This window comes from Physeter macrocephalus, chromosome 13 (assembly GCF_002837175.3).
Source record: "Physeter macrocephalus isolate SW-GA chromosome 13, ASM283717v5, whole genome shotgun sequence".
Classification (NCBI taxonomy): Eukaryota; Metazoa; Chordata; class Mammalia; order Artiodactyla; family Physeteridae; genus Physeter; species Physeter macrocephalus.
The window spans coordinates 88,495,506-88,519,225 of record NC_041226.1 but is presented as its reverse complement, the minus strand read 5'-3'; the positions used below and the strand labels follow the sequence as shown (position 1 = coordinate 88,519,225).

Sequence of the window (23,720 nt, the reverse complement as noted above, 5' to 3'; positions counted from 1 at the left end):
CTCAATTAGAGAAAATTTGGAAAATGCCCGAGAGTGAAAAGGAGGCAACAGCACTCCCTTTCCAAGAGCCACACTGAGATTTTTGTACATTTCCTGCAAATACACTCCTTTTTAAAAAAAATGAGATTATCGGTATTGATTTTGTTCTGATCATACATGATTGTTATCAAAATATTCAAACTGCACAGAGAAAGCAAAAGTCCCTATAAGCTCACAGCCCTAGAGATAAGGACTGCTAGCAGCACACCCTTCCTAACTAATTGCAAATATACACCGGTTTTAACCTAAAAGGGATCACACTGCCCACACTGATCCATGAACACTTCTTTTTTACTGAGCAATGTGGAGTGGAATCCTTGTAGTAGCTACATAAAGATCAAGCCCTTGAACAGCTGAATTGTATTCCACTGTAGAAATATGACATGATTTATATATTCAATATCCTATTGACAGACATTTAGGTTGTTTCCACCTTTTTTTTTTCTTTTACAAACAGTGCTGCAGTGAATAGCCTTATAAATATATTTCTAGTACTTATCCTGTCATTTCTTTAGAGCAAATTTCTAGTATAGAATTGCCTAGTCAATGGATGTGAGCATTCAGTTTTGGTAACTTCTGCAAGATGTGCTCTCCAAAGAGTTTTCACCAATTTATTCCTCCAAACTGTTTTTTCTATACATAGGTTTATTTATCTTGTTAGGTATTTACACTGTGAATATATTAGTATCCTGCTTTTTCTCTTAATAACCTACATTTTGGTGGGTGTTATTACATAGTCTATGTGAACATTTTTTTAAATAAATTTATTATTTATTTATTTATTTATTTAATGTTTGGCTGCGTTGGGTCTTCGTTGCTGCGCGCGGGCTTTCTCTAGTTGCGGCGAGCAGAGGCTACTCTTCGTTGCGGTGCGCGGGCTTCTCATTGCGGTGGCTTCTCTTGTTGCGGATCACGGGCTCTAGGCGCGCACCCTTCAGTAGTTGCAGTGCGTGGGCTCAGTAGTTGTGGCTCACCGGCTCTAGAGCGCAGGCTCAGTAGTTGTGGCGCACGGGCTTAGTTGCTCCGCGGCATGTGGGATCTTCCGGGACCAGGGCTCAAGCCCGTGTCCCCTGCATTGGCAGGTGGATTCTTAACCACTGCCCCACCAGGGAAGTCCCTATGTGAAAATTTTTAATGATTGCATAATATTCTACTGAATAGATTTATCACGGTTTACTTAACCATTTTCCTATTGGTGAACGCTGAAACAGTCTCTAGTTTTTCAATATTATAAATACCCTGGCAATGAACATCTTTGTGTATAAAGAATTTTATTTTTCTTTCTCTATGATTATTTCCTTAGGATAGGTTCCTAGAAGACTGATTACTAGATATAAACATTTAAAAACTGTGGAATACTTTGCTGAATTGCCTTCCAAAAAAGCACTAATTAGGGTAAATGGTAATATTTTGGAAACAACCCAGATGTCCATCAAGAGGGGATTGACTATGGTATCACACAGACATTGAAAGACTATAGTTGTTAAAAGGGCAAGGGATATTTATTTCCATTCACGTGTCCTTCCACAATGTACTGTGGGGGGGTGGAAACAGGTTTCAGAGATGAACGTATAGAATTTGGGGGGGGAAGTAATATATATAAATAATAAATATATAAAATATATAATATAATATAATAATCTACATAAGTGATAAAATTCCAAAGGCATAGTTACTAACCATTATTTTAAGAAGGCAAAGAACACAGGAACTTTTTCATTTCTACTTCACAAACTTTAGTCATATTCAGATTTCTTACAGTGAGTCGGTAAATTTTTGTAAGGAGAAAAATTGATCAACAAAAACTTTAGAAAGGAAAGCTTATAAATTATTTCTTTAAAAAATTGCCTTTTAATTGATTTAATACATAGTAGTTTTTTGTTTACATAGCAAAATTCACCCATCTTCCTCTATTTTTTTCCCTCCCCAAATCTTCTAAATTTAGCAAGCCACTCCTGCTGATTATTCCTAGCCCTGCTGGGATTAGAGTTTCATCTCTGGATGAAATCTGGAGTTTAATGTCCAGCACAGGGTGTGCTGCTCAGTCCTCTCAACAACCCTAAGAGGGAAGGTGCCATTATTACCTCATTTCACACATGGAGAAACTGAGGCTCAGAGGGGTCCAAGCACTTTTCCAAGGAAAGTCAGCAGGGTAGGGGGCTGGCTTTGAACCCAGAGCCATGGTGGCTCCAGGGCCTGCATTCCTGATCACTAAACAGTGGACTCCAGGCTGACTGCCCCACTTAGCCAAGACCTGAGAGAGAAAAGTTCCATTTTAAAAACTGGCTGAAAGTTCTGGAAATGCTCAGAGGCAGCCAGAATGGAAAAAGATGCTCGAAGGGAACAGAACTTCTCAAAGGGGCTGAGGCTGCCCTGTCATTTGTGACACATGGAAAACTTGACAAACGTAATATCCAGGCCGTTAGTGGGAGAACTGGTCATGCTCTTTGGCAAATTGCTCCCTCCTCCTCCCTCCTTGGCCCTCCCGCAACGCCACCCAGGGAGGGAGCACTTGGGACCATCTCAGAGGAGGCTTTTCTGGTGGCCGTGACTCGGTCCCAAATCTGCCCCAACTAAGGGACTGTGAGAAGGAGTGATGGCCCATCACTGAGCCTCTCGGGGCAGCAGGGTCCACTGGGCCCCTCCAGCCAGTGCTGTTTCTAAGCCCCGGCTCTCAGGCTGCCTCTCTCCCAGGTCCCCTGAGCTTGGCCACATGAGCCACACCCTTGGCAGAGCCACGGAACAGACGGGGGGGGTAGTGGGGAGGATGTGGCATCTCTCAAGTCTGCCTCTCCTGGGCTGGCATCCAGGGTGCTGCTTTCTCCCCCACCCTCCTGCCTCTCCTGATGCCCCCCACCCCACCCCCGCCCCAGCCCCTTGGCCTCCATCTTGCCCTCAGAATCAGTACCTGTGACCCAGGCACGCTAACCTCCAGCTCTCGTCCAACTGCGGGGCCTGAGCCAGGCTGGGAAGAGGGGCAAGATGTGAGTCCAGCTTTGCCCAGCCTGGGCCCCTCCACGGCAGGGGGGAGGTCCCCTTGTGTAGACTGCCACCATCAGCAGCTCAGCGAGTCCCCCTCTCCAAGGAGCTGCCGGTTCATGAGCCAGAGGGCAGAGGAGCCCATGTCTGCTCACCCTGGCAAGGAGGGCAAAGACTTCCATCCTTCATTCATTCCCTCATTCTTTCAACATGCCCTCTTTGGGCACTGGCAGTGTGCCCAGCCCTGGGCCCTACCTTCAGGGCAATTACGGTCCACTTTGGGGATGGAAGGGGGGTGGAGAGGGATAGGGCACATGGAGGTGGTCACAGTAGGCTTTCTGGAAGACACGATATTCAACAGAGTCCTGAAGGAGGGGTCAACCCGGGTTTTGTCCAGAGCCTGGCTGAGCTGAAGGCAGAGTTCACAGGCAGGGGGGAAGGGTTTGGAGCAACTTCCCCTTTGGCCTCAGTTGATAAAAACTGCGGTGGGGGGAGGGGGGGTAGAAGGGTGCTGCTGAGCTTCTACCCCCAGAGGAGTGGGGTAGAGACAGGCTGGCCGGCCAGCTCTGAGCCAGGCAGAAGTGTCGCGGTAGTGGTGCCAGGACAGGGCATGCAAAGGGAGGCAAAGCCGGGTGGATTCTACCAAGAGGGCCCCGCAGGGTACTGCTCATGCTGCTGGCACTTCCACTCCGCATGCCCACCCCGCCCCCCAATGCCCTCGCATGCCTGTGCCTCCTGCATGTCCTTTGTGTGACTGCTGGTTTTCCCCTGCTCCCCTCCCCCAGCTCTGACAAGGAGCACTGTCTGTCCCCAGCCTGACTCAGGAGGCCACCTGGCACCTCGGGCCCTGCCCTCCCCAGATTCCCCCTGGATCGTAACCTGCAGGCTGTTACCTGCCTGATTCCCCACCTGACTGTGCCTCCAAGCCTTTGAGGAGGCGAGGGGTAGCCCTGAGGATCAGTGAAAGTTTGGGGCGCCAACAGCGCCCCAAACAAAGGCCTCAATCGAATAGGTCTGTTTCCAAGATGGCTGCCACCAAGATGGCGGCCGAGGAGCAGGCTGATTCCCAAGGCATTTGTGCTCATGGGAACTGCCGGCCCCCATGAAGTTGCCCAGGTAGGCTAGTGAAGAGGGCCCGGGACTGGGAAGACCCTTGACTTGCCATTTGGAACCCACAATTGGGGGAAAGGGGTGGCTGTGGCTTGGTGCCATCAGCTTCCTGGGCCCCTAGGTGTGGGGCATTCTGCGTGTCCCTCCCACCCCACGCCCCTGGATTCTGGTGGGGTTTGGGTGCCCCCTACCCGTGCCCCCAGTGTACGTGGCTGTCTCCCCTCCCCCCCTCCCCAGCTCCAGCAGTACCCCCGGCTGCGGGAGGAGATGGAGCGCATCGTGACCACCCACATCCGGGAGCGCGAGGGTCGCACCAAGGAGCAGGTGAGCCCACGCACCTCCCCCTCTTCCCTCACCTTTCACTCCTGTCCTTGGGCTCACCTCCTTCTTCCCACTTGGTCTCTTCTGTCTCCGTCTCTCTTAAACTTTCTCTCCTTGTATTAACTTTCTGCTTCTCTCTTGCTCTCTTTTTTGTTGTGAGAAAATATATACATAACATAAATTTTACTATTTTAACCACTTTAACTTGTGCAGTTCCGTGGTATTAAGTACATTCAGATTGCTGTGCAACCATCACCACCAACCATCTTCAGAACTCTTCATCTTCCTAAAATGAAACTCTGTCCCCCTTAAACAGGGACTCCTAGGGACTTCCCTGGCAGTCCAGTGGTTAAGACTCCACGCTCCCAATGCAGGGGGTGCGGGTTCAATCCCTGGTTGGGGAACGAAGATCCCACATGCCACACAGTGTGGCCAAAAACAAACAAACAAAATGACTCCCCTTCCCCCTTCCTCCCAGCCCCTGGCAACCACCATTCTCCTTTCTGTTTCTATGAAGGTGATGACTCTAGGTACCTCATATAAGTGGAAGCATACATTTGTCCTTCTGTTTCTGGCTAACTTCACTTAGCATAATGTTCGCAAGCTTCATCCACGTTGTAGCACGTGTCAGAATATCTTTCCTTTTTAAGGCTGGATAATATCCCATTGTATGAATAGACCACATTTTGTTTATCCGTTTTTTTTCCACTTTTTGGCTATTGTGAATAATGCTGCTATGAACACAGGTGCACAAATATCTCTTTGAGAGCTTGCTTTTAAATCTTTAGGGTGTATTTCCAGAAATGGAATTGCTGGATCATATGGTAATTCTATGTTTAATTTTTTGAGGACCTGCCATACAGTTTTCTAGAGAAGCTGCTCCATTTTACAATCCCACCATCTGCTTCTCAACTATCTATACTCTGCTCATCTCACTTTGGGCCTCTCTCTCTCTCTTTGCTGTTTCTCTGGGTCACCATACACCCCTCATAGGCGCCCTCCCTTCCTTTTATGTAGTCATTTATCAAATATTCATTCATTCATTCGTTCATTCAATAAGAAGCATATTCCCTGAATGCTCCTCTGAGCCAGGAGGGGCAGAGGTGGGCAGGCCCCCTCATGGCTCTCACAAAGCTCACAGGCGAGTCCTTTTTCCTTGGCCAGCTCCCTGTCATCTTCTGTCTATACCCACCTCTGGCTCCCAATTCCCAGTTTCCATCCTCATACACCCCTTCTCCACAATGGTGCTGTCCCTAATCACTCACATTTTTGTTGCCGATGTTGTGTTTCTAAATCCTCACTGGTCTCTTTTTAATGACAAAATGATAAATGCTCAATAAAATATTCAATCAGTATAGAAGTCATTAAATTACGAGTAAGTGTTCCTCCATTCACTCTTCCCCGCCCCCAGTCTCCCATAAAAGAACCATTATTAAAAGTGTGGTGTGTCTCCTTCCAGACGTTTTCCCTAGGCACATACAGATTCCAGATTTCCTCTTACTCTTAAAGAATCACAATCCTGCGGTGTGTCTTGCCTTTTTTTCTCTGAAGATAATTGTAGCTAACATCTGTCGAGCACCTATTACAGGTCAGACCCATGACCTTCCTCCTCTCACTGTGTCTTCACCACTCCTGTGAGGCTGAAACCCTTCATTTGTGGAATTTGAAGTTCGGTGAGGACAAACTCACAGGAAGCAGCAGGGCCTGGGTCTGAACCCGGCAGTGAACATCAGGAATGTCACCCCCATCACAATTTGGTTACAAATCCCATCACTCTTAATTATTTGCAAAGGGGATTTTCCCATGCCAGGATCTAGAAGTTATCCTCATTCTTCTGAACAGCTGTAGAGTGCCTTTTAGTTTAGAGGATACCATAAGCTATTTCACCTTCTGATAGCCGTTGGCTTGTTCCCAGTTTTTCTCTGCTACAAACCACACCAGACTGAACACCCTGGTACATGTATCTTTGCTCACTCAAGGAGCTTATCTGTGAGATATAGTTCTAGAAGTGAATATATGCATTTTAATGTTGTCAAATATTGCCAGACTGCCCTCCAAGAAGGTGATACTAATTTACAGTTCCACCAATGGTATGTGAGAGAATCTGTCTTCCCACAGCTGTGCCCACACTGGTCATTATCAATATTTATTATTAATTTGATGGGTTAAAAAGGGGTCTCATTTTAACTTACATTTCTTTATTAATGAGAGGGAGCATTTTTTACATATCCTTATTGGTTGTATGCATTTATTCTGTGGGTTACCCATTCATGTTCTTTGACTATTTTGATTTGTGTTTCTTGTCTTCCACTTATTGATTTATAGGAACTCTTTGTTTATTATGGATACTATTATGGATACATTTATTTATTGTGGATTATAGATTGATTTATTAAGGACTCTGTACATGCTGCAAGTATGCTTCTTCCAGCTTTTCATGCATTTTAAAACTCTGTGGTATCTTTTCCACTTTACTGCTGACCTGTGTATCCTTGAAGGTCATGCTCCTCATCGATATTGAACTGGCTTACATGAATACCAACCATGAGGACTTCATAGGCTTTGCCAAGTGAGTGCTCCCTGGTCAGAGAAGGTTACACCTCGTGTGACTGTGTGTGTATGTGTGTGTAGGACCCAGGCCTGTTGGGTTAAGCCTCTGGGTCTGGTGCCCACTGAGCAGTAGCAATGAAGCCGGGCCTCTTGAGAGAAGTTTCTGGGACTCTTCTTTCTCTCCTCATTAGTGCTCAGCAGAGGAGCAACCAGATGAACAAGAAGAAGGCTTCAGGGAACCAGGTGAGTGAACTCCAGTGCCCCAGCCGGAGGGATGGAGGGTGCCGGATGGACGCCAAGCTCTGAGATCCCCCTCCCCCGAGGGGAAGGGTCCCACAGGGGCCAGAGAGCCTGTCAGATGCCAGCCACAAGCCTCCCACTCTGCATCAGTAACCCTCTCTCCTCTCTCCCGGTGCTTCTCGTGGTTGCTATGGTTACCTCTTTGCAGGATGAGATTCTGGTGAGTACCAGGACTGGGGCTCTTGGTTTGTGTAGTGAGGGGGAGGAGGGGACCCATTTGTAGTGGGGATGTGCAGGGTTCAAGAGGGCACCCTTTGGCTTGAGCTGCTTGCACACACCAGCACATGGGTGTCCACATATGCACTCAGGCCAGAGGCAGGGTCTAGCCACACACAGAGTCCCACCAATCTGTCCATCATTGCGCATGAACTAAGCATCTACTTCAGCCAGAGGTAGACCATGTGGGCTGGGGTGGGTGAAAATGCCTGGCAGGGGCCTGGCACTGAGTAGGAGCTCTTTAAATATCTGTTGGATGGATGGATGGATGGATGGATGGATGGATAGATGGACGGATGGATGAGAGAGAATTTTTTTTTTTTTTTTTTTTTTTTTTGCGGTACGCGGGCCTCCCTCTGTTGTGGCCTCTCCCGTCGCGGAGCACAGGCTCCGGACGCGCAGGCTCAGCGGCCATGTTTTTTTGCGGTACGCGGGCCTCTCACTGTCGTGGCCTCTCCCGTTGCGGAGCACAGGCTCCGGACGCGCAGGCTCAGCGGCCATGGCTCACGGGCCCAGCCGCTCCGCGGCACGTGGGATCCTCCCGGACCGGGGCACGAACCCGTGTCCCCTGCATCGGCAGGCGGACTCCCAACCACTGCGCCACCAGGGAAGCCCCGAGAGAGAATGTTTTTAAGCTGGCGTCTCTACCAGAGAGTTGAGTAAAGAGATGAATGAAATGTCAAGAGACCAGTGCCTCCTTACCTATTCTGTCCTTCAGATCTCTGCTGAAACATCACTTCTCAGCCCCGGTTGTACCACCAGCCATAGAGTTTGAGCTCTTCCAGAGGCTGTAGTTTCTTTGTGATAATCTAGGTGTTTGTGTGATTACTGGCATCATATCATTTCCCTCTTGAACCCTATAAGGGGAAGGGCTGGGTCTGTCTTGTTCACCAGTAAATCCTCAGCCCCCAGTGCAGTGCCTGGCACACAGTAGGTGCTAAATAGAATGAAGGAGCTAATGAATGAAATATCCCAGGGCAATTCGGTTCAGCAAACACTCACTGGTGCCTGTACTGTGCTGGCCCCTGGACAGGAGTCAGACTCTGGCCCTGCCCCTTGGAAGCCTGGGCTTGCAGTCAGGCCCCAGGCAGGGTGGGAGTGGGGGGAACAGGAGGTCCCTGGCGCTGGGGCTCTGGAAGGGGGTTTTGGGTGAGCAGGGAGGAGGGCAGAGCTGGGGGTGGCCGAGGGAGGACAAAGGCAGGAGAGTCAGGGCAGGAGCAGGGTGGAGAGGTCTGTTGGTCAGACTGGGGAGATGGAGGGCCGGGGTGTGGCATTCAGACTCAATTCCAGAGACAGTGACAAGATGCTGAGGGGATCCTCTCCAGACGGGGACAGGGTGGGAGAGTGGTCATGAGGCACTTGGCTGCCACATCCCTGTTAATGACTAAGGCAGCTACTAGCTGTGATCCGCTGTGTGACTTGGGTTCTCCGCAAGGTTCTCGGGGAAGCCAGAGAGGTTTAAGGAGGGCTGGGAGTGGGGGCGGGGGGGGTCTTTGAGGGCCTTTGAAGCAGGCTTGACCCCAGAGGGCTTTCCTGCCAGCCCCAGGCTGCTCAGTCTTCTCCAGATGCTCAGGGGAGAAGCCAGGGAGGCCAGGGCTGGGGGAGGGAACAGAAGCAGCTCCCTGGTCCCCTCAGTCTGTCCTGCCACCAGGGTCTGGTCAGTGGCCCTGCCCTTGGAACAGAATCCACAGGCCCTAATCTGCGTCAGTGGCTCAGGACAGTCCCAGGGACAGCTGCTTCCTGCTGTGAAAAGAGGCCTTTGCCTGTTACTCTGGGCTTCTCCGGGGAAGGGGAGTCTGGGCAATTTGTGCTCAGCTTCTCCCCACCGCGTCTGTGCTCTACCACCCCACCCCTGTCTGGGGCTTGGAGGCAAAGACTCTTAGGACCCTACTATCATAGCATTCATGTATTCACGCCACAAATATTTATTGATCACTTACTGTTTGCCTAACACTCTGCCAAGTGCTGGGATACACCAGTGAGGGAGAGAGTTCACAATTTAGCAAGACAGACTGACATCAGCAGAAAATCACACACATACACACACGCACACGAATTCAAAATTCCAGTCATCGTCATAGAAGAAAGCTTAAGGGAGTGATGAAAGATTATGATAGGGGTCCTGACTTATATGGGGGGACAGGGAGAGCCTGCCTGAGAATGTGACTTCTGAGCTCATACCCAGAGGATGAGTAGGATTTGCCAGGCCAACAGGAGGAAGTGCTTTCTAGGCAGAGTCAACAGAAGCACGTGCAAAGTCCCTGAGGTCAGAAAAAGTCTTTGAATAAACTGTTAACCTGAAAAGATACTCAGAGTTATCTTGCCCAGTCAGCCACCTAAACTCTGCTTGCACACTTTTTAGCAGTGGGGAGCTCGTCCCCTCCCAGGGCCACCAGTCCCCTACTCAGATGGCTCTGTCCGAAGGCTCTTTATCCTGAGCTGACCTCTGCCTTCCTCTGTCTTCCCCTCTGTTCACTTGTGGTTCAAACCAGGGCAGGTCTGGCCCCCACCCTCTCTGACCAGCCAGGCCTTGAAGAGCTGGGGGAGGGGTGAGCTTTTGAGGGTCTCTCTTTGCCTATCCCATCCTGCATGGGGAATCCTGGCCTCTGTCCACTGACTTCCTGCCCCCCCCCACCCTCCAGGTCATCCGGAAGGGCTGGCTGACCATCAGCAACATCGGTATCATGAAGGGGGGCTCCAAGGAGTACTGGTTTGTGCTGACTGCCGAGAATCTGTCCTGGTACAAGGATGACGAGGTAAGTAAAGGGCCACTGGTCGTCAAGGGGTTTGGCTGGTGGCCAGAGGCAGGCTGAGACCCTACCACAGGCTTGGAGTGGACTGAACCACCCAAAAGGGGGATTTAAAAATCCCATCAAAGACCTCTGGGTGGAGGTGGGAGGTCAGGACCAGAGGCAGGCAATCCTGGGGGCTTATCCAGGCTGGATGGAGAAGAGGGCTTGGCAGGACTGGGGAGCCTGGGGCTGAGCGCCCTGTGGTGGGCAGGGGTGCTGGGCATCCCTCCCTGACCCCACCAGCCCCGCAGCCTTCCTGTTTTCTTGCTCCAGGGCGTGCCTCCTACGCCGTGGCCTCCACAGGCCCATGACACACAGGAGTCCAGCTGCCAGACACGCTGTTAACCCCTGCACCCCAGCCCCCCAGCCCCCGGCAGTCCGAGGGGGATGCCCAGGGTGCCTCCAGCTAGAGGGGCGAGGGGCGATAGGGCCCCACAGAGGCACCACCCCAAACCCCTCCCTGCCCACTGGGCACAGAGAAGCCCAGCCACCCCCCTTCCCTGCTGCTGGTCTCCTTTAAGAACAAGTCTCTTTGGCTCCCACATCTGGATTCCAGAGGTGACCAGAGAGATCAGGGAGGGCTGGGGGGGAGGGGGCTTGTGGTAATGAACTCCAGCTGGCCAAGGAGTGGGGGGAGGGACCCCCTTCTTCCTGAGGGGTCTGTTGAAGGCGAAGGTGCTCTCCACGGGGGAGCAGAGCCCGGGGCGATGGCCTCTGATTTCGCTCTCCAAGCCCCCCTCCTTGATCCCTGCCCCCTCCAAGTCTCCCCAGGCAGGGCCCCCCTCCTCACTTTGGGCGGGGCCCTCTGTCGTCACCGGCGGGGGCGCCAAGCCATCTGGACCTCATTACCCCAACCCTGGCCTCTCCCAGAGCATGGGGCCCCTCGCAGGGTGGGGTGTGAGGCTGTGCGGGGCGCGGGTGAGGGGACCGCTTCCTGCTCTACCGCCGGGGCAGCCTCCCTAGACATGCCCGTGCCCCGCCACTCCTTGGGCTCCTGTGTTGAGGTTCCCTGCACAGGGCCAGGGGACAGTGTGACCTGGGGCTGGGGGCCAGCGACGGGCTACACTGGGGGAAGGAGGGAGTATATCTGAGTGGGGCCCCCGTCCTTGTATGTGTGTGTGTGTGTGTGTGTGTGTGTGTGTGTGTGTGTGTCGGGGGGCTGGTCTCTGTGGAACTTCGTGTGTACATTTGAGTTGAGTCGAGTGTGACCCCGGCGTTGAGTGTACGTGTGGGTGGGGGCGGGCTGGGCAGTGAGTGCGGGGAGGTGGGGGTGTACGTGAGGCTTGTGGACGTGGGGTGTGGGTGTTTGACAGGAGAGTGTCTGGGGTATAAGCGTCGGGGCGTGTTTGGTGTATGAGGGTTTGCATGTGTGTTTGGGGGCAGACCATGTGTGCCCGTGCCCGGTGTGTAAGCGTCTGTGTGTATGTGTGGCGAGTGGGCTTGAGGAGGGAGGCCGCGAGTGTGGCACGTTTGAGGATATGTATTGTATGCATTGGGGATGTAAGGACGGGAGAGGGCTGGTGTGCCATTGTGAGCGGGTGAGTGCGTCTGTGTGCGCATGTGTGTACATGCACTTGTGTGTGCTTGGGACACGGATGTGCGATTTAAAATTCGAGTGTGGGAATGTATGTTTCCGAGTTGTAGGTGTGTTCGTGCCGAGGCAAGGTTGCGTGTGTGTGTTGGGTTGTGAGTGGATCTTTTTGCCCTAAAACAGCTGGGGACACGGAGGTGGTCCGGGCTGGGCGGAGGGCGATCTGTCCCCCTTCTCCACCCAGCCACCAGCCGTCTGGTCTTTGGGACTTGGGTGATGCTCTGGGCAGACAGGCGGCCGCCCACATCCCCAGCCCTCACTGACCCCCCATCTTCTCACTCTTCCTCCGCCACCCATCAGCAGCCCCACCCCGTCCCACAGCATGGTGGCGCCCCCATCCCTGTTGCCTCCTCCCAGCCCACCCTGTGCCCCCCAAGCCCCCTGCCCCGGCTCCAGGCTCCGGTTCTGGGATGGCGCGCGGGGGTCGCTCCAGCTCTCCAGCGGCGGTGCCGAGGGTCTAACCCAGCCCAGCCTAACCAATGTGCAGACTACTGTACAATTTGGGAGTCCTGAACAGATAGTCTAAACACTGGGTAGACGGAGTGGAGGTGTCCTCTGATCCATCCAGGCTGCAGTGGCTGTCCGTCGGGTGAGAGCTTCGGCCCCGTGTCCCGGAGATGCAAGGTCCCCAGCCCAGCCCAGCCAGCCCGGGGTCCCTCTCTGCTCTGACTCCCCTTCTGCCTCCTTTGACGTGGCAGGGGTGAGCGGGAGCTCTGGCTGGGGAGGAGGGGCCTGGGGACGGGCCGGCCTGCGGGAAGGAGGGGGCTGCTCGTACCTAGTGTCCAACCCCAGAGCAGAGCGCAGGGCGGTGGCGGCGGGGCCTCCCTCGAATGCTTCCAGATGGTCCCTGGCCGCGTGTGCAACTTCCTCCTCTCCTCCCCCAGCCGCCCTCTGGGGCTCCCGGCCACCCGCCTGGCATAAAGAGGGCTTTATGTGGCTGGACGGGCCAGGGGGGTGCGGGGGGCAGAGAGAGGTGGGCAGGATGACGCCAGGACAGGGAGCAGGGTCCTCCGAAACCCAGCCCCCGACCCGAGGTCCGAGGCGAGGCTCATGCCCAAGCCCCGAGTCCTCCAAACCCACACAGTCACCCCCCACGGCGCCCCCGGGCGTGGGCCCTGTGGTGTTGGGTTGGCTAGTGGAGTACAGGCAGCAGAAACCCCTCCCCTCCTCCCAGAGCCCCATCCTGGGGTACCTCCTCCGAAGATCCCTGAGCTCCTCCCCTCCGTCTGTAGGACAGAGAAGCCCACAATCACGTGTCAGCCCCCACCAGACGTACACACATGTGCACACAGGCCTGGCGCCCACATGCCATCCACAGATAAGCATATCTCCTCCCAGACGATACAGATAAACCAGACAGATTCGGCCCATTACGAAAACTATATGCATGTAAGTATGTGCACCCACAGCGCATGTCCCGCAGGTACATTCATGCAGACGCATGGACATTTACAGTTGCCACACCTACGAAACTGTGCACACGTACAAACGTGCTCACACGCACACACGGCCGGGCTGGCACCTCCTCAGGCACCCTCGTGCACACACAGGGACACACGGGCACACGCACAGTGGTGAGAGGACACATGCTCAGACATACACGTGTTTGCACAGACATACAACCACACACGTTGCACACACAGACTCACCATCTCCAGGCTTATGCTGTGTGCCTGATTGCTAACACATGGGCAGCTGTGGGGAGTGGGCTGAGCCAGCCCTTTGAAGCTGCCAGGCCTGGTGGCCACCCCCCTTCCCCGTCTCTCCAGTCAGGAAATGAAGTCAGAGGCTTATCCAAAGCAGGCCCCATCGGCCAGGCTGGGGGCAAGGGAGGCCGAGTGCGGGGTCCCTGGCTGGGGCTGGCCTGGCTTGCGTCCAGGGCTTGCTTGGGGCGGGACGTGGGAGCCAAGCTCAGCCTCGCCACCCGAGGCTCTAGAGCTCTGGCATGGATGCGGAGGCGGTGGGAAGGGCTTGAACGCCGTGGGGAGCCGAGGTGCCCAGCAGACCCAGGGCTCCGTGGCCAGGCTTTCCTCAGACAGCGCCCGTGCAGTGCAAGGGGGCTGGTGGACTACAGCCCCAGGTCTCCCCGCCCCGCAACATGGAGCATCCTTAGGGGGTGAGGCATAGCAGAGACAGCACCAACCTCACCCATCACTCCTCCCTCTCCCCCAGGAGAAAGAAAAGAAATACATGCTATCCGTGGACAACCTGAAGCTGCGGGACGTGGAGAAGGGCTTCATGTCCAGCAAGCACATCTTTGCCCTCTTCAACACGGAGCAGAGGTGCCTGCCTGCCCCCACGGGGCCCTGGGGAGTAAAGACAGGCCCACAGATTCAGAACAGAGAGAGATCTGCCCCAGGCTCCCCAGCAAGTCATTCATTTGACAAATATTTGTTGAGTTTCTAATCTGTGCTAGACTCATGTCAAAATCTCGTTCCTGGCCTCCCTCCCACCACCCCTTCCTTTCTCCTTCCTGCCTTTCCTCCCCCCGTCTCCGTCTCACTCTCTCTCTCCCTCCCTCCTCCCTCCCCTCCTGTCCTTCTGCAATCACTTGGTTAGTACCTGCCCTACATAAGATACTGGCAGTACCAGGCCTCTCCCCTCCCAACACAGGGCTGACTCTAGTAGACTTTCTCCTACTCAGAGATGAGGGTTCAATACAGCTGCCAAGAGGGGAAAGCCTGGGAGGGGGCCAATGGGGGTTGAGATCTAAGCCAGGGGCTGCACTGTCATGGGTGCCCCTTTTATGAGAGCTCAGTCCCTTTCTAATAGAGTATTTTACTGCTCATTGCACTAAATCCTCTCAATGACCCTAAAAGGCAAGAATTGTTATTATTAACCCATCTTCCAGACGAGAAAACTAAGGCTGGGAGAGAAGAAGGGACTTGCCAGAGCTGGGAAGTAAGAAAGACAGGATTGGCCCACAGGCACGATGACCCCAGTCCATGCACGCCCTTAACCATCAAGGTGAATGGGCTTTGCCCCCCATCTCCCCTCACCACCTGCCCCATCTTGCAGGAACGTCTACAAGGATTATCGGCAGCTGGAACTGGCCTGCGAGACACAGGAGGAGGTGGATAGCTGGAAGGCCTCCTTCCTGAGGGCTGGCGTGTACCCCGAGCGTGTTGGGGTGAGTGGCAAGCTGCTTAAAATAAGGGGCTCCGGGGGGAGCCATCCACAGTGATGCCAAGCCATGCCATATTTTCGAGCTCTTCCTGGGCTCAGAAATAGCAGGGATCCTCCCGCTACCTGCTCTGGGGTGGGATCAGAGTTAACCCTTCCTCCCATCCTTCTCCAATGCAGTTTTACACGACCCTTTCTCTGACACAGATGGCATTTCCGGCATCCCTTTCGTATGATCATGCTTTCTTGTGACTGCCTTCACTTTTCTACCCTCTTTCACCGTGACAATGTCTAGAGTTGCCTTACAGTTGGGGTGCAGTGCCCTGGGTTTACTTACTCAGTCCCTCCTCTTTTCCTCTCCGTGTGTGTCTGCTACGGCTGTGCTCGCTGGTGGCGGTGGCGATGATGGCAATGCTGGTGTGGTGACCTCTATGGCTTTGGTGTGGGCCTCCCAGGACAAAGAGAAAGTGAGTGTGTCCCTCTCTCACCTTCTGCCCGGCATCTCTAGCCTGGTCACAGATCTGGCCAGGCCTTTAGAATCAGGAAGGGTCCTTGGAGATGTCCTTTCCTAACTTATGGACTCGGAAAGTAAGGCAAATTCTAGGTACTAGAGTCAGAGCCAAGATAAGGCTGAATGAGGGTCTGGGGTCCTGAGAGGCACTGGGGTGGGCAGAGCCCAGAGACCCAGAGCTATGGGGGAGCTGGTGTCTTTGTATACAGGCCAGTTGCTTCTCTCTGTACCTCAGCGTTCCAGGCATCCTTGAAGGGGCTGGGACCCTGGGGATGCCTGGAACCTGGCTTTGAGGGCCCAGCCATCCTGATGCCCTGTCCTCAACGGCAGGCCAGTGAGACGGAGGAGAATGGCTCAGACAACTTCATGCACTCCATGGACCCACAGCTGGAGCGGCAGGTGGAGACCATCCGGAACTTGGTGGACTCATACATGGCCATCGTCAACAAGACCGTCCGGGACCTCATGCCTAAGACCATCATGCACCTCATGATCAACAATGTGGGTGCACCACCGCGTGGGGGGCGGGTGCTCTCGTGGGACCAGGGGGGCAGGTGGCCAGGTTGGCCTGGGTAGGCACAGGCTAGTCACATGGGACCAAGTCTGGGGAGGGAGGCATGGGTCCACGCCAGAGCTGTCCAATAGAAATATAATGTGAGCTTCGTATATTATTTTGTAGATTCACACAACCAAGCTGTTCCAAGCTTGCTTAAATGCTTTTCAGGAGGGGCTAGGAATCTGCATCTTTTGAGAACTCCCAGACCATGTTTTGAGATCTCCCACACCGTGTTTTGAGATACACACCCCACGGAACCACTTCCACCCATGGCTTAGTGAAAAAGCATGGCCCGAGGGCAATGAGAACTGTGTTGGAATCCTGGCTTTGCCGCAAATTCCCTATGTGACTTTGAGCAAACGAACTACCCTCTCTGAGCCTCTGTTCTCTTATGTGTAAAATATGGATAATGATAGAGTTGAGGATTAAATGAATATAAAGTGCATAACAACACAGTGCCCAGCATGTAGTAGGTGCTCGACATAAATTTAGATAATGAATAAATGAGACACAGGCCTATGGCATAAAAAAAACTCAGCATCTCTCCACAAATGTTCCAGAGCCTGGGTCAGGTAACATCTGGGAATTTTTAAGGAGAACATTAACCCATGCCCTACACACAGAGACTCACATTTCACCCAGTCCAGGCACACATTCACACCTGTTACTCAAGGGCTCAGAAAATTTTAGACCGTCGTCTTCCTTATTTTGGTCCAGTGGAGCATACAAGTCTTTGGAAAGGGTGTAACTACCCCATTTTACAGATGAGGAAACTGAGGCTGAAATAAGCTGAGTAACCAGGTGTCCTGGTGCATAATAGGCCCTGAGTGTTCTCCTAGATCTATGACCTTGAACAGTTCACTTTTCTTCTCTGGACCATCTGAGAAAAAGGGCAAGCAGGGAGGCGGGGAAGCAAGGGAGATGTCTGAGTTTAGGCAGGGGCAGAGCCCCATCCCCGAGCTAGTAGGGCCCGGCGGGGAGGGCAAATTGGTACAGGCGTCAGGTCCCAGCCCTCTGTTCTCTTTGCCCGCCCGCAGACCAAGGAATTCATCTTCTCGGAGCTGCTGGCCAACCTGTACTCGTGCGGGGACCAGAACACACTGATGGAGGAGTCGGCCGAGCAGGCGCAGCGGCGCGACGAGATGCTGCGCATGTATCACGCACTGAAAGAGGCTCTCAGCATCATCGGCGACATCAACACGACCACTGTCAGCACGCCCATGCCCCCGCCCGTGGACGACTCCTGGCTGCAGGTGCAGAGCGTACCGGCTGGACGCAGGTACCAGGGCCGGCTCCCACGGCCCCAAAGCCCCCCAGCCCGGGGCCCGCTGGAGGAGGGCCGGGACCGGGCAGTGGCGCGCCGGCGTCACCGGGATGGCTCCCACCTGGAGCGAGGGGCGGGGCTTATAGCGGGGCAGGGCTTATCGCGGGGCGGGGCTTGCCGTGGAGAGCTGGCTGCTGGGAGTGGTGGAGCTGGAACATTGGAGCCTCTGGGGGCGGGCTTAAACTCCGGCGAAAACCTAAGGCGCGGAGGGGCGGGGCTTGCGCGCAAGAGCGTGGTCGGCACCCAGCTGGGGGCGGGGCCTCACGGTGGGGCGGAGCCGCTCATCTCTCTCCCCTCCTTGTCCTTCGCTCCCTGTCGCCCGCAGGTCACCTACGTCCAGCCCCACACCGCAGCGCCGAGCCCCCGCGGTGCCCCCAGCCCGGCCCGGGTCGCGGGGCCCTGCTCCTGGGCCTCCGCCTGCTGGGTCCGCCCTAGGGGGGGCGCCCCCCGTGCCCTCCAGGCCGGGGGCTTCCCCTGACCCCTTCGGTCCTCCCCCCCAGGTGCCCTCGCGCCCCAACCGCGCCCCGCCCGGGGTCCCCAGGTGAGTAGGGGCTGAAAGCGGCGGCAGAGACCGCCGGGCGGGCGTGGCCGGGAGGGAGGTGGGGCCGGATTCCGGAGCATCGGCCCGGGTCGCCAGAGCTGGCCCTCTCTGTCCAGGTCACTCGGACCGTGGGTGCCAGAGCCACCGGGGGTGTGGCCGAGGGCTGGCGGAGCCTGCCCCCAGGGAGCGCTGAGTTCCGCAGGTGGTCGTTTCTGGGGAGGGGCCGTGGGGCTTGTCCCTCCTGCCCTCTTCTTTCCAGCACTTGCATGGCGCTTCCCTCCTTTTTCACTCTCTCTCCCACGCGTTGCCTCCCTTCTCCTTTCCCCTTCTAGCCGCTCTCCTCCGTTCTCCATTCCGTCCTCTACATCTGTCTCCCAGCTCCTAGTGAGCCTACCTCAGGTCTGAGGATCTGAACCCAAATCCTCTCTGGATGGGTAGATTTTATTCACTTACACTCAGGGCTACCCCGGTGCCCGCACTTCCCAGTCCTGACTCTTTGGACCTGTCCCCGAGGGTTGTGACTGTGTGACCAGCAAGGTGTGTGATGTGTGTGTGGGCGTGCACACAGATGTGAGAGCGTAAGAATGTCACCCAGGCATGCGGTAGGACATGGAGCAGCTGGGAAAGGGGCCTGGGAGCCATGGGACAGCCTGATGGCTTTCTTCCTTCCCCTTGCCTCCGGCCCTACCTGGCCCGAACCAACGTGGTGGGTGTGCGGGCAGGAGTGGGTGGAGGCTGCCCCATTCCCAGAAATCTCCAGGGAAAGGGGTTCTACTTCATCCCTTGCCTTTGCCTTCTTGATCCATGACCTTCTTTCAAGGAAGCTCACTCTGATATTTAACTCAGTCTGCCTTGTTTCCACTGGCCATGTTCTCTGAGGAAGAACACATCAGACCAATAATATCCATTTATGTTTCCAGATGGCTGGAGGGTAGGGCCATGGGTCTAACCTCCATGAACCTACAGTGAAGCAGAGATGGGGCTTGCTCTGTGGTGACCTGACGGCCAAGGCAGATGGGGTAAAGCAGGCAGCGTGGTGTTGGTCAGGGGCACTGGACTGGAGTGGGCCTTTGGGCGAGTCACTTTCCCTTCCAGGGCCTCAGTTTCCCTTCTACCAGATGATATTTAACATTCTGCCTTTCTCCCAGGGTTGGTGTGGGGATCAGGGGAGACAGTGGCTATAAGGATGCCACATTAACTGCAAAAGTGGCTATAGGAACTGTTTGCTAACTTCCAATGTGAGTTCAGATTCTTAAGGGCATTTGACATGCCCAGGCCTGTGCTGAGGTGTGACATGAGAACTGTAGGATCTGGTACCTGCTCTGACTCTAGTCTGGCTGACACATGGGAAGTCGCAGCCTCAGAGGAGAGAGCAGTCTGGGGAGCTGCAAGGCAGCTCGACTTCGGTGAGATCCCAGGGCTGATGGAGATAAGGCTCAGGTGGTGAGGAGTCAGGAGGGCGTTTGGGTAAGGAGCAGCAAGTGGGCAAAGGTTTAGTGTGGAATGCATTGAGAGCTGCTGGCCAGAGCAGAGTGCAGGTAGAATGAGGAAGAATAAGAAAAGGTTGCCCTGGGGACTTCCCTGGAGGTTCCCGTGCTTAAGATTCTGCACTTCCACTGCCGGGGGCACGGGTTCGATCCCTGGTCAGGGAGCTAAGATCCTGCATGCCATGCAGCATGGCCAAAAAAAAGAAAAAAAAAGTTTGCCCTGGGTAAGGTGGGGCAGGTTGGAGAACCTTCAAAGTCCACAGAAGAGGTTGACTTGTTGGGACTCAGTGCTGTGAGCAGTAGGGAGCCACGGAAGGCTCTTGGGCGGAGACATGACAGCTGGACCCTAAGAAAGCAAGACCTGTCCCTTCTGGAGCAATGCAGGTGGCCCTCTGAGCACGCCAGGCACGGGTGTGCAGGGAGCTGGTGCAAATGCCTCCTGTGTGCGGGCGAGCTTCTGTGTTGTGACTCCGCCCCCGCGTGTGCTTCGGTGTGCCAAGTGGCTGCATGCCCCAGATCCACGCTGCACGTGCCGGCCAGCAAGGTTGCTGGGCATTGGCGGGGGGGGGGGGGTGTATGCGTGTTGTCTGTGGGCATGTGTGTCAGCGTGTGCATGCGGGGCCGTGGAGCCTCACCGCATGTGTGTGCACGCCCGGGCGTGTGCGTGTGTGTGTCCCCCCACCCCCAGGCCTGCCCCGTCCGTGAGCGTGAAGTGCCACGTTGATTTCGTGCTGTCTTTCAGAATCACTATCAGTGACCCCTGAGGAGCGTCAGCCACGGTAGGTACAGGCCTCTCCGCCTGCTGCATGAACCGGTGTGTCTGCCCCCTGCCGCACCAGCTCCACGCCGCAGGGCGAACCTGGGACCTCAGAGGCAGGCCCCCTCCCTCTCCCTTCTGCAGCTCCAGACTTATTCTTTCCTCTTTCTGTCCTCGCTGCCAGCTGGCTCTCTCACCTCCCTTCTCAGCAAGCCTCGGGACTCAGTGCCACTGCCCAAGACCTCCATGGCTGAGCCTGGGGAGGTCTTGGGACAGGCTCCGCACCCAAGCAGGCAAGCCTGGGTGCTCTCTGGAGGCGTCAGAAAGAGCGCAGAGCTCATGGTTCATGGTGTTAGGGGCAGGGAGCTTGGCAGGGGCGGGGGGGTGTGTAGGGCTGGACTCGGGCATCCAGAGGCCTTGGCATCTCACCCTGGGGTGCCACACTCATTCCCCGATCTGAGCCCTGCTGCTGGGGCAGGGCAGCCAGCTCCCAGCCCGGGAGCTCTGGAAACCAAATCCACGATAGGGCAGAGGATGTCAAAGTCCCACCTCCTTTATCGAGCCAGCAAGCGAGCAGCAGCTGGGGGTGAAGGCTCTGGTTATTTGATGATTTGGGAAAGCCTGAGTGTCCCCCCCACCATCAGCCCAGAGCACAGCTCGCAGGCCAGGCAGGTCACACCGCCCCTTCCCCTGCCTCCACGGTACTGTCACTCCTGCTGGTGCAGGACTGAAGGCAGCGTCCTCAGCCCCAGGTGGAGCACCGTAGCCAGCCCGCAGGCTCATCCACCTGGGCCTGTTGCTCCTGGGGGTGACCTCCACTTTTCCGCTAAGGGGATGACGGTGTCTGCGGACCTGGGCAAGCCAGCTTCTCTGAGTTCCGCCCCAGCTGGGCCCCCAAACTCGCCCAGCGAGCCTGCCTGCCCCTCTGCGCCTGCGCTGACTCTTGCTCTTCTGCTTTTCCCCAGCAGGAAGGGCCCAGCCTCACCTACGCGACCTGCGGTCCCCCGGCCAGCTGAGGCTCCCCTCTTAGACTTATAAGCCTGTGGCCACTGGCATCCAGCCGCCTGCCCTCCCTGCCTCCCCAGGGTCCCGTTAGAGGACTCGTGGGCTTTCTGCCCACCCAGAGGGGCCTCTAGCGCTCCCTCCAGCCATCCTGTTAGCTTTGCCCTCCTGGTTCGAACAGTGTTCTTTCTCCTGTCTTTCTCCATCAGGCCTGGTGGCTGTCGCTTGGGGCTCACGGCCCCATACTCCCTGAGGCTAGGGATGGCCCTGTGCCAGCAGGTTGAAAGACAGGGGGCCAGAGAAGAGGGAAGCCAGAGGGGGCCGAGCACGTGTCTGGAGCTGTGGGTGCACTGCCTGGTGGTGTGTGAGAGACCAGCGTGTGTGGAGGGGTGGGCGCTGCCCCAGCCTTTACCCCAGACCCCCGTGAGGCTCTGGCCCCTGCCCATCTCCTGCCCTTCTACCTTCCCTTTCTCATCTCTCTTCTCTATTCCAGAACCCTTGCCCACACCTGGGTCTTCTGCCCCTGCCCTCCTCTCCCCCGACTGCCGGGCTAGGCTGCCCTTGCCTTACCAGCTCTCTCCCCTTTTTCTCTCTCCCGTTCTCTCTTTGCTTTCTCTCCAACTGCCAGCCGATCGGGTCAGGCAAGTCCATCCCGACCTGAGAGCCCCAGGCCCCCCTTCGACCTCTAACCAGATCCCTCCTATTCCTCGGAGACCTCCCTTTCCAAGCCTGCCTGGACGCCTGTTCTGTGACTTGACAGTGGCTACCCAGCCCCAGAGCTTCCCCTTCATCTGTGACTTAGTCTGTTGTAGTGGTGAGCTGACACATCCAGGCGTGATGTTGGTGAAACTTGTGCCCCTCTGTGGTCTCGCTCCTGCGCAGTTCTATAAATATCTATAAATACTCATATATATATATATATATATATATATATATACATACACACATATATGGCCAAGCCTCACCTCTGGTGTCGGGAATCAATCACCATGCTGTCCTTGAGTCTTGTGGCCCAACTACAAGGGAACGCTGTCACCCTGACATCCCCCTCCAAAGCGTGCCACCTCCGATGAGCCCCCCCGTCGTACCCAGCCTGTGGACAGCCAGCCCCCCTCTGCCGCCCTCCCGTCCCTACCCCCCCTCGAACACGGGGGTGCTGTACTGGCAGCTGTGTGGTTCTCTGACCACTACCAGTCTTGCTGTCTCTTGGCTGAGAATAAAACCCATTTCTGGATGATGGGGAACAGCGTGTCCTCTGTGGCCTGTGTTCTCTGTGGCGCTCAGGGAGAGGTAAAGGTTTAAACATTGGGGTGAGGGATGGGGAAGGGCCCAGCTATTGCTAGGGTGCTGTAAGATGTGGAGAAAAAAGCCCCATCCTCTTCGAGGCCCACTGGGAAAGCACCTGGAGTCAGCTGATCCTCGTCCTGTGAAACCTGCTCTGGCCACTAGGGGGCCCGGCGGGAGGACCGTGAGGTGCTGGCCAGGCAGGCACTGTGGAAGGACAGGTAGAACAGGCCACCAGAGGGGCAGGGTGATGGAATGGAAAACACCTGGACCAGAAGTCAGCACTCCGGGTGCCGTGGCACCCTTCTTTCCCTCCCTGGGATTAGATCTGACTTCTGAGTCTCTCCGCCATTAAGGCAGGACTGCCCCGAGAGCCCCACGGCAGTCCCCCTGGGAACCCCCAGTCTTCACCAGGCAGCATGCAGGTGACAGGCCTTGGGAGATCTCTAACAGCCCGGCTGGATGTGCTCAGACACACCGGGGACCAGCACAACCAGAAGCTCGCCCTCTGCTGGCAGGACCCGCTCCCTGTTCCGTGCTCACGGCACGGGACCCAGTGACGGAAGAAAAAGCAACATGCAAGGACAAGCAGTATGGCTAAATTCGTTTATTCTGAAATAAAAAGTTGAACGGGAGTCGAATCACCCGGGCACAAACCCGTCCCCGCCTCCACCTTCTCTCTCCGTCCTACACTATCAATAAATAATTTCCCCCAGCCCCAAATATTTAATAGAAGGTCCTCCCCATTTACCAGCACCAACCTCCACTGTGATACAGGGGGCTTCCCTACCTCCAGAATATACAAAATGTTACACAGTTACAGTATAAACACTGGGTAGGGAGCCCACCCCGCCACCAGCTTATGTCCTTGCCTGGCCTCGGTTTGCCAAACCTGCCCAAGGCCTGTGAGAGTGCTGCCCAGTTGTCTGGCTGGGCGAGGGGGTGGGGGTGGGGGGCAGTTGTGCCCCAAAGTGCCTCTGAATAGAGGATGCATGAGCCCCTCTGAATGGAGGACTGCTTGGTGGGGGTGAGGAGACCAGCAGGGAGCCCCTGCTCCCCAAGAACGGCAGCCTCTTAAATAAACTTTTATTGAGCCTCCTGCTCTTTATTTTTCTGGAACTATTAAGAGATCAAGACACAGCCCTGGCCAAGATGGCAAGGGGTCTGCACCTATTTGTCTCCCCCCATTAGACAGGGGGCTATACCCCTTTTCAGGGGTTTTTTTAGGGATGAAGGG

General features: G+C 55.3%; 2 protein-coding genes across 2 annotated transcripts in view; both read left to right on the top strand.

Annotated features, from left to right (window-relative positions):
• The first annotated feature begins 4,171 nt into the window (after window positions 1–4,171).
• LOC114483869 (dynamin-1-like) lies at window positions 4,172–21,489 on the top strand. The gene is made up of 11 exons (XM_055089611.1): window positions 4,172–4,452; window positions 6,948–7,018; window positions 7,191–7,242; window positions 10,158–10,271; window positions 14,071–14,180; window positions 14,917–15,028; window positions 15,477–15,488; window positions 15,863–16,033; window positions 17,126–17,367; window positions 17,738–17,953; window positions 20,183–21,489. Exons 1-11 carry the CDS (start codon window positions 4,396–4,398, stop codon window positions 20,202–20,204), a joined length of 1,179 nt encoding a protein of 392 aa, XP_054945586.1. The 5' UTR covers window positions 4,172–4,395; the 3' UTR covers window positions 20,205–21,489.
• Window positions 21,490–22,435: 946 nt separating this feature from the next.
• The window catches only part of LOC114487453 (long-chain fatty acid transport protein 4-like), a 6,842-nt gene continuing 5,557 nt past the window's right edge, over window positions 22,436–23,720 (top strand). Inside the window, exons 1-2 of the mRNA XM_055089392.1 lie at window positions 22,436–22,489; window positions 22,649–22,704. Of these exons, the coding sequence (XP_054945367.1) occupies window positions 22,436–22,489; window positions 22,649–22,704 (110 nt within the window). The remainder of the gene's footprint in view (window positions 22,490–22,648; window positions 22,705–23,720) is intronic.

What these genes read in the sequence shown, in the direction of transcription:
- LOC114483869 (XM_055089611.1), top strand. Translation starts at nt 4,396, where the DNA reads ATGGAGCGCATCGTGACCACCCACATCCGGGAGCGCGAGGGTCGCACC. An exon ending in AGGGTCGCACCAAGGAGCAG is followed by an intron (nt 4,453 to 6,947) that starts GTGAGCCCACGC and finishes GTATCCTTGAAG; the next exon opens with GTCATGCTCCTCATCGATAT. An exon ending in TGCACCTCATGATCAACAAT is followed by an intron (nt 16,034 to 17,125) that starts GTGGGTGCACCA and finishes GCCCGCCCGCAG; the next exon opens with ACCAAGGAATTCATCTTCTC.